Raw genomic sequence first — 9,824 nt, 5'->3', positions numbered from 1 at the left:
TTCTTTCAGATGTCACATCATAATGACAGTCTTTTGTAATTTTTTTTTAAACTATGAAATCAGCTAACATGTCTGTTGCTAATTCAGAGTTAGTAATTGCTACTTCTTTTAAAAGAAAATCATTGGATTACTCTTGGTAATTTTTTGCAACCAAGCTGAAAGTGAGCGAGTAAAATAAAAATTAGAATTAAAAATATGCAAACATTTAATTGACACAAATTATAATACATAAAGCTAAAAGTGAATAGCCTAAAATTCAGTTGAAAGTCAAACTTCTAACATGTTTAAATCAAAAGTTGAGAAATTATTTTAAACTGACTTTTCTTTTTATTTCCATAGAGTAATAGATTAAAAAGAGAAAGAAGGAAAGAAAAAGAGAAAGAAAGAAAGGAAATTGTTTTAAAAATTTCCACAAAGTAATTTTAGCTTCAAATCATTAGGATAGTAAAGTTTGTGTGTACAGAGATTTTTAAAAAAAGAATAGTTTTACCCAGATATCCCTGTCCTATGAATGAAAATTCTACCAGCTTTGAAGTGGCCCTGCTCCGTTGGCTGCTGGGAGTGTGCTTATGCTGGTGAGTACAACTTGCTCTGAGAGTTTTGATATGTTGTCAAAGTTGCTGATCTGGGTGGTCAGAGACTTCCGGCTCTCTGTGCTCGTTCGGCCCCGGGTGAGCCGGTCCTCCTGGCGATGATGAACTCCAAGGCAGCAGCAAGAAAACGCAGCTTTAAATTCCTCTCGAAACTTTCCTGGCAAACCAGGGAGAATGAAAGGAAAAAGAATTACACTCCACTCCAAAACTGCTAGAACTTATACAGGAATTCAGTAAAGTGTCAGAATATAAAATCAATGCACAGAAATCAGTTGCATTTCTCTACACCAACAGCAAGACAGAAGAAAGAGATATTAAGGAGTCAATCCCATTTACAATTGCATCCAAAACCATAAGATACCTAGGAATAAACCTAACCAAAGAGACACAGAATCTATACTCAGAAAACTATAAAGTACTCATGAAAGAAATTGAGGAAGACACAAAGAAATGGAAAAATGTTCCATGCTCCTGGATTGGAAGAATAAATATTGTGAAAATGTCTATGCTACCTAAAGCAATCTACACATTTAATGCAATTCCTATCAAAGTACCATCCATCTTTTTCAAAGAAATGGAACAAATAATGCTAAAATTTATATGGAACCAGAAAAGACCTCGAATAGCCAAAGGGATATTGAAAAAGAAAGCCAACGTTGGTGGCATCACAATTCCGGACTTCAAGCTCTATTACAAAGCTGTCATCATCAAGACAGCATGGTACTGGCACAAAAACAGACACATAGATCAATGGAACAGAATAGAGAGCCCAGAAATAGACCCTCAAATCTATGGTCAACTAATCTTCGACAAAGCAGGAAAGAATGTCCAATGGAAAAAAGACAGCCTTTTCAATAAATGGTGCTGGGAAAATTGGACAGCCACATGCAGAAAAATGAAATTGGACCATTTCCTTACACCACACACAAAAATAGACTCAAAATGGATGAAGGACCTCAATGTACGAAAGGAATCCATCAAAATCCTTGAGGAGAACACGGGCAGCAACCTCTTCGACCTCTGCCGCAGCAACATCTTCCTAGGAACAACGCAAAAGGCAAGGGAAGCAAGGGAAAAAATGAACTACTGGGATTTCATCAAGATCAAAAGCTTTTGCACAGCAAAGGAAACAGTTAACAAAATCAAAAGACAACTGACAGAATGGGAGAAGATATTTGCAAACGACATATCAGATAAAGGACTAGTGTCCAGAATCTATAAAGAACTTAGCAAACTCAACACCCAAAGAACAAATAATCCAATCAAGAAATGGGCAGAGGACATGAACAGACATTTCTGCAAAGAAGACATCCAGATGGCGAACAGACACATGAAAAAGTGCTCCATATCACTCGGCATCAGGGAAATACAAATCAAAACCACAATGAGATATCACCTCACACCAGTCAGAATGGCTAAAATCAACAAGTCAGGAAATGACAGATGCTGGCGAGGATGCGGAGAAAGGGGAACCCTCCTACACTGTTGGTGGGAATGCAAGCTGGTGCAGCCACTCTGGAAAACAGCATGGAGGTTCCTCAAAATGTTGAAAATAGAACTGCCCTATGACCCAGCAATTGCACTATTGGGTATTTACCCTAAAGATACAAATGTAGTGATCCAAAGGGGCACATGCACCCGAATGTTTATAGCAGCAATGTCCACAATAGCCAAACTATGGAAAGAACCTAGATGTCCATCAACAGATGAATGGATCAAGAAGATGTGGTATATATACACAATGGAATACTATGCAGCCATCAAAAGAAATGAAATCTTGCCATTTGCGACAACATGGATGGAACTAGAGCGTATCATGCTTAGCGAAATAAGTCAAGCAAAGAAAGACAACTATCATATGATCTCCCTGATATGAGGAAGTGGTGATGCAACATGGAGGCTTAAGTGGGTAGAAGAAGAATAAATGAAACAAGATGGGATTGGGAGGGAGACAAACCATAAGTGACTCTTAATCTCACAAAACAAACTGAGGGTTGCCGGGGGGAGGGGGTTTGGGAGAAGGGGTTGGGATTATGGACATTGGGGAGGGCATGTGATTTGGTGAGTGCTGTGAAGTGTGTAAACCTGGTGATTCACAGACCTGTACCCCTGGGGATAAAAATATATGTTTATAAAAAATAAAAAAATTATAAAAAAAAAAGAATTACATATAAATAGGGTTCAACAAATCATGAATAAGATATAACCCAGTAGCTCCCTTGAGCCAAACCAACAATGAGGTACAATATTTTGCAAAAATGGGGAAATCGGAAGAGGAAATTGGGTTACTGGAAGTTTGGTAGACTCTTGACACAATAAGGTATTTCCATAAAATAATGTAACTGATTTTCATGTATGATGTTTGGAGTTGGTTTCTTTTCTTTAGAGTCAAACCTTCTTCATTTGCGATTGTGGGTTTTTACAGATAGCTGTAAAGAAAGTGATCATTAGTAGGATGTCCAGAGGTATTTAATAATTTCAAAAATGATGAAATCTGTGTTGTATATGGCCACGACAGTGCAGAAATTACCCCTGCACTGGACTTTGAAGAAACTGGTCTACTGACACACTCAGTTCAACAAAGAATCTAGGAAAAAAAAAATCTTAACATATATAGAAAATTTCTTAAAGTTTCATAATCTGCATGAGGCAGAACAAAACAAAACAGAAAAAAATTACCTACTTTAGAAGTTATTTCTTGCCTTTAAATCACTAACATGAAATTGGAGAAGTATGAAAATGAAACAGTCACCTTTTTAAGGATAAATGAACAGGATGGGGAATCATCATTTCTCTTCTCTGAGCTTCTATCACCAAAGCAGGTGATTGAGTAATTACACATGAGAAGTGAATGTTCAAGGGACTTGGACAATTGCAGGCACATCCCAGGTCTCCACAGGTTCCAGCCACCTTCCCTGCCTTAACCCACCCCACAAGTGCACTTTAACTTGTGGCCTTGACTCCAAACACTTCTTCCTGTAACTTTCTAGGAAGTTTGATCTGCTTAGTGCAAGGCTCAGGGCTTTAGTCATCTCTAATCCCAAGGCAACAGCTTCTTCATTGCTTCCAAAGCCACAGTTCCACATGGTCCCTCAAACCTAGCACATGAGCAGTGAGTTGTCTCTGGTTATCTCCGATCTAATGCCGTCTTTATTCTGGAGACAGGTGCTGGCTGTGGCAGGGGAAGGCAAGAAAAAGGGCAATTCAATACAAAACAAACCCCACATTTATATCACCTGAGTCTCTGAAAGGTGAAATAAAGCAGGTTTTTACATATTTATATATAGGGTATATACGCCATGATTGAGGAAAAAACAATGAAAATTGTTTAAAAAAATCTAATTAACTGGTCATTTGTCTTCTTCTTCTCCTTCTTCTTCCTTTTTTTAAAATAACCCATATAACCTACAAGGCCAAAGATGAAGTTGGAAAATACACATACTTTATTAAGTACACAGTAAAATGAATTGCTAAAATTATCATATATTTGGAGATAGCAATGAAACAGAAAGAGCCAACTGGTTAGAGAAGATGACAGTGTATAGATGTAGCTAATTAAAACACAATTCTAAAGGTCAGTCAGGCAAAATGTTTGTAAATAAAACAATTAGTTAAATGATTTTTACAATTACATTGGTTTCATACACTGAGAAAGATTAAATCAGTTACAGATGTATGTCTGTGTGTGTCATTTAGCTTGTATGTTATTTAGAAGTCAAGTCATTTTTTGTGGTCAGTGAGAAATCTTGAGATAACCCCAAGAGATGTTACTCACAAGAGAAATGTAAATGTAGAAAAATACCCAAAAGTGGAAGGGTTCCAATTCAATCTCAGTGAGGCAATCTCAGTGTTGGCAAAGGAAATAATATAGCAAGTCTGTACTACTTTCAGATAAAATTATTTTACAGGTTGGTAAATCATAAATTTAATGTATGGCAAACAGGGTTCTGTGTTCTTCAATTCTCACAATTTTCACTTTCCTCCTACTCAACATTTCTTTTAAATTTGGTGGGAAAATGCCTTAGATGATTTTCTCTGATGAGTCAGGTAACATGTGCTCCCTCTCATAAGGGCAAAACCTCAAGTCAAATTAGATCGGGGTGGGGGGGGGAATCTCATTGTAGAGCAATTAAGCTCTTCACACATTTCAAGAGTGTTCAAAACCTTCTGGTCATTGATTCCTCATCCTTGGTAAGGATTGTGGCTTACATGGAAGGAACAGTTGAAAACTCACCACTGAGAAAATTATAAATAATTGGGTTCGCAGCACTATTGGCATATACAAGCCAGTGTGAAAATGTAAACCAGGCATATACAGTCTCTCTGTCTTCTGTGTGGGTAAACATCCCAAATACTCTGTAAGAAAAACAAAACAAAACAAAAAGCAATCACTGGAAATCCAGCGTGATTTTGAAAAGTACATTTCAAATAATGAAATTCCTGGGTGAATGCAGCCCTTGATGGAAGCTGCCTAATTAACTCCTGTCCTCCTCTGCAACAGGCACTGGTTTATGGTGCCATATTGGGTTTAGAAAAATGTTGGTACCTGAACAAAATCTCCATGGCACAATTAGCAAGTCAAAGGCAAATTCAAGCAGGAATGATCTCTTTCCTTTAAACAACAAATGCAATACTATTTCTGGTAAGAGAGCAGAAGTCAAATATATATCTATGTCCCTTCTTTTGTTTCGTTTCTAAATACAACTGAACAATGTTTGTTACTACTCCATTTTGTGTGTCATTTAAAAGGCCTCCTAAACTGCAGTCTTTGAGTCTTTCTTCCTACCTGCCTTTGTGCACTGATCAAAGTATCACATTTTTTTTTCAACTACCATTTTCCCAGCCTTCTTGAAATTTGAATTCTGGGACTTCATTACAGTCAGAGGGAAACTAGTTTTCTGTAGGCAAAATTCTGGTAACTTCTTAAAATACATGAGTGTTAGTATTTTTATTATTTTAAACTCTGAAAAATATTTCATTATTTTACCTTTAAACATCATTTTTAAGATGTGTTCCATGCTCAGAAATATCTCATCTTTCAAATTCAATCCACTAGCCAATATCAGGTAGCTGGTAACTAACTACTCAATAAATTTTACAGGCTGAAGATGATAACACATTTCCTGCACGATCCTGCACCATTGATTGTATTTGATTACATGACAGTGCCCATGATAGAAATGCATTTCTGGAATGAAGTGATCCTCCGTGGAGTACTGGAGTTTTACAAAAATATGATATGGAGTGGACTAACCTGGACAAATAGAATTAATAGTATGTTCTGACCCTCTAGCATAATATATCTTTGAAATCCTAGACAAACCAGAATTGCTTTAAAGAAGCTGGTTTTAACTAGTCAGGCAAAAAATTGTTTTAATGGAGAGTTTAGGGATGTCTAAAGGAAATACAAGCATAACCTACAAGGGCAAACACAGAGGTAAGAATTTGAAGAAAAGGAGTGTTTTTCTCAAGTCTTGTGGAAAAGAGCAGAATGCTTAAAAAATTGAAAATATTTTAATGTAGACTTTCTTCCTAGCCATTTATTTTCATTGGAAAGGGAGGACTTTAACTTAAAAAGAAGAGAACTATTACAGACAAGTAGATATTTGGAACTAGGTAAGAACCCATTAAGTGGCGAGATGCAGGGAATCCCAATGAGCAATCCAGAGAGAAGTAAATCTGACTTTTGTTGAATTTAGACTGAGTTCCATAAAAGTACAAAGAGTTAAAAAAAAAAAAGGAGAAAATCATTCAGTATCATAGCATGTTTAAAAGGTTCTTAAGAATAGAAAACAACATCTAGCCCAAGAACAGAATAAATTCGTATGGGATTTGTGTAATCAAGAAAAATAAGACTGAAATTATGAAGAGCTATGGAGGGCAAAGTAGCTTACAGTTTCTTGTGAGCCAGTACCTATCTCAAGGCCCCATGCTGCTGAAAATCTCATGCCTTTTAGACTGCATCTGTACTAAACAATACTACTAAACAAAAGTTCATTTTCCATTGGAAGACTTATTTAGCAATCAGAAACAAGGGCCAAGAAGAATGAGAAATCTTTGCAGCTGGTTATACCACCTTTAGTGTGTAACTCTGGCCAAAGCTGCTGCTCTCCAGTCTCCAGCTGTGAGGAATATGATATTGACTCTGAATCAGGGAAAAGTGAGAGGAGCAATCCTAGTTTAAGTTTGAAGCCTATTATAAACAAAATTACTATTACCTTGGGGCCTGTCCGTTTGCAACAGTTATGGTAATTCCCAATAAAGTTGGCTGGCTGTGAAGTTCATGTATACCACAGCCCCTGCATTGGCTGTTCCTGTCAGTCCATTGTTTTAACTTAACATTGTATCTGCAGCCTAACAAATAACACATTTTCTCTCACTGAAAAGGTACATGCTAATTTTTATTAATAGTCATCCTGAGCTCTTGACTCAGTCAGTGACTTGAGGAAATGGCTTTGTTCTATTTAAAGATTCAAAACGAAGTATGAGCCCTGATTCCATTTGTGTGTGCGTGCCTGTGTGTGCACTCACAAATGCTCTTTTTTCCCCCTTCCCCTATACATTGATTTTCCTTCTGAAAAAATACCCTTTTAAATATAATTAGTATAATTAATATACTAATTAGTATAACTAGAATGCTAAAAAAAGATCTCTATCTTTTTTTTTATTTTTTAGATAGAATTGTGTCATAATTCCCTATGTATGAGAACAAAGCTTTAGAAAACCCCATTTGTTCTGATCAAAACAGAACTTCAAGCTGTAAATGAGGTTTTTTTTTCGTTTGTTTTGTTTTGCTTTTGGCTTCTGGGTTTTTTGTTCATTTATTTATTTATTTATTTATTTTTGCATTAGAACTTTTTCTCCATCTAAGACTCAGCAATTAGCTTGAAGTCGTCAGGGGAACATCTGTTTTGTGTCTGCCATTCAACAGAGAACTTCCACGGACAAGTATATGTAGGGTCTGTGCACTCTAAAAGGCTGTCTCAGTTACCTGTTAGGAACAACAACACAATGAGTTATCTGGCCTGACACTATCTAGGCAAAGGGTTTAGATTTTTCTCTGGCTTAAGGAGGGAAAAAAAAAAAAAAGAATAAAAAATTTTTTAAAAAAGACAAAAAACTTCTTCACTAAGAACCAATAAATTTATTTTCAAATAATAGATGAACTTTACCTCTTGAGCACGTTGAGGATGCTAATTGGTAGATAGCAAATTGCAAACACCAAAAGCACAACCATTAGCATCCGGGCTGTTTTCCGTCTGGCTCGGATCTGCTTTATTTCAGCGGCCACAGCACTAATCCTGGACTTGGTCTGCTGTCCTGGCCCTCGAGGCTGTGAAGCAGGCTGCAGGGGCTTCCACTTTCTCTGAACTACAGATGATGTTCCAGGGATCTAAAGGGAGCAGAGATCTTTATTGCCACCTGACTCAGGGAAGTTCCACTTCAGAGAAGCAACTAGAAGATACAGGAAGGAGAGTGTTCTGAACGCCTGTGGCCTGGGGAGGCTTGAGAGCCTGTTTCCCCAAGAATGTCTGCTGAGTGTAGTATGTTCTAGAGTAATACAGTTGAGTACTGAAAAGGAGTTTGGGGGGGAAGGAAGTTGAAATCCCATTTTTGTCAAGGTCTAAAGAGAGCTGCAAATGGAAAAGATATCTCTTTATGAAAGAGAAGTTGTACATCCAGACAATGGAATATTATTCAGTGTCAAAGAGAGAAATGAGATATGAAGCCAGGAAAAATAGTTAACTTAAGTGCATATTATTCAGTAAAAAAAAGCCAAAAGAGAAGACTACATACCATAAAGTCTACAATAATATGACATCTTAGAAAAGGTAAAATCAGAGAGATAGTAAAAAGGTGAACGATTGCCTGGAGGTAGTGGGGGTGTGTGTTGGGAGGTTAATGGGCAAAGTACAAGGATTCTTGGGGCAGTGAAAATACTCTGTATGATGCCATAGTGATGGATACATGTCATCATACATTATATGATACATTTGGAAACATTGTCTAAATCCATAGAATGTACATTAAGAGTGAACCCTTAGGTTAACTATAGACTTTGGATGATTCTGTGTCCATGTAGGTTCATCGCTTGTAACAAATGTATCAGTCTGGTGAGGCATATGGATAATGGGGTGGTACTTCATAAGTGGAGGTAGGAGACATTTGGGAAACCTCTGTATCTTCCGCTCCATTTTGCTGTGAACTTAAAACTGCTCCTAACAACAAAACAAAACAAGCAAACTAACAACAAAAGCCAACTCTTACTTAAAAGGAGAGAGAAATAAAGCTGGCAAAGAAGAGCTGTAACAGGACAACCATCCTATAATCTGATTAGGTATTCTGGTTCAGCTCAGATACCTCACCTTAGAGAGGGGAAACGTTAACAGGTAATTGCGAAAGTAACCTGAAAAGATTTTTTTCATGCATCAATACTGCCATCTGCTGCCAGAGGGACAGATAGGACTTCGCTACCTAGCGCTTTTTATTAGATTCTGTTTCTCAGGTTTGGTCAGTGGAAACCTTGAGTGAAGCAAATAAAAAAATAAATAAAATATTCTCTGATCCTTGCTAATTATTGTTATGAAAATTGCTTGAAACTCATTTTGTGTTCCAGTCTGGCTTTTTAAAATGCATACAAACAGGGGTGCCGGGTGTGGCTCCATCAGTTAAGCCTCTGCCTTCAGCTCAGGTCCTGATCTGAGTCCTGGGATCCAGCCCTCCAGCCCCTTAGGCTTACTCAGTGGGGAGTCTGCTTCTCCTTCTCCCCTTACTCCTCCCCCACTGGAGCTCACACTCACTCTTTCTCTTTCTCTCAAATAAATATAATCTTTAAAATAAACTTAAAAAAATAAAATGCATACAAACACAGTGAGAATCCCTTGTGGTCTTACATTAACATTTCATATGGCTGGAATTTGTAACAACAGTTAAACAACTTGTACTTCTCCATTTCTTTTCAAAGTTATTTGATAATAGCAGGGAGTCCTTCCAAGTGTAATATTTTCTTAATTATAAGCTCATGAAGATTGATAGAGTTTAGTGAGCAAAACAATAAAATTCAGCATGCATAATTTTTTAAGAGGAAAATGTGCCAACAAGCACACCATAGCCCTGTGTTGGTTCTAAGACTCCGTGGTCCTCTTTGTTGAGACTATTCAACTGTTGCTTTTATCTCCGTGCTGCTGGCCAGGACAGACCCATGTGTTCCTGTGCTCTCTCAGAACACAC

At 37.3% G+C, this 9,824-nt stretch overlaps 1 protein-coding gene across 1 annotated transcript in view; it reads right to left on the bottom strand.

The window, feature by feature from the left end:
- Positions 1-272: 272 nt before the first annotated feature.
- HCRTR2 (hypocretin receptor 2) overlaps positions 273-9,824 on the bottom strand; it is a 109,237-nt gene continuing 99,685 nt past the window's right edge. Inside the window, exons 5-7 of the mRNA XM_059178285.1 lie at positions 7,766-7,986; positions 4,828-4,949; positions 273-750 (exon numbers count right to left, since the gene is read on the bottom strand). Of these exons, the coding sequence (XP_059034268.1) occupies positions 521-750; positions 4,828-4,949; positions 7,766-7,986 (573 nt within the window). The 3' untranslated portion in view covers positions 273-520. The remainder of the gene's footprint in view (positions 751-4,827; positions 4,950-7,765; positions 7,987-9,824) is intronic.

Source organism: Mustela lutreola, chromosome 6 (assembly GCF_030435805.1).
Source record: "Mustela lutreola isolate mMusLut2 chromosome 6, mMusLut2.pri, whole genome shotgun sequence".
Lineage (NCBI taxonomy): Eukaryota > Metazoa > Chordata > Mammalia > Carnivora > Mustelidae > Mustela > Mustela lutreola.
The sequence above is the reverse complement of the archived record's forward strand: the minus strand, read 5'-3'. Positions and strand labels throughout refer to the sequence as shown.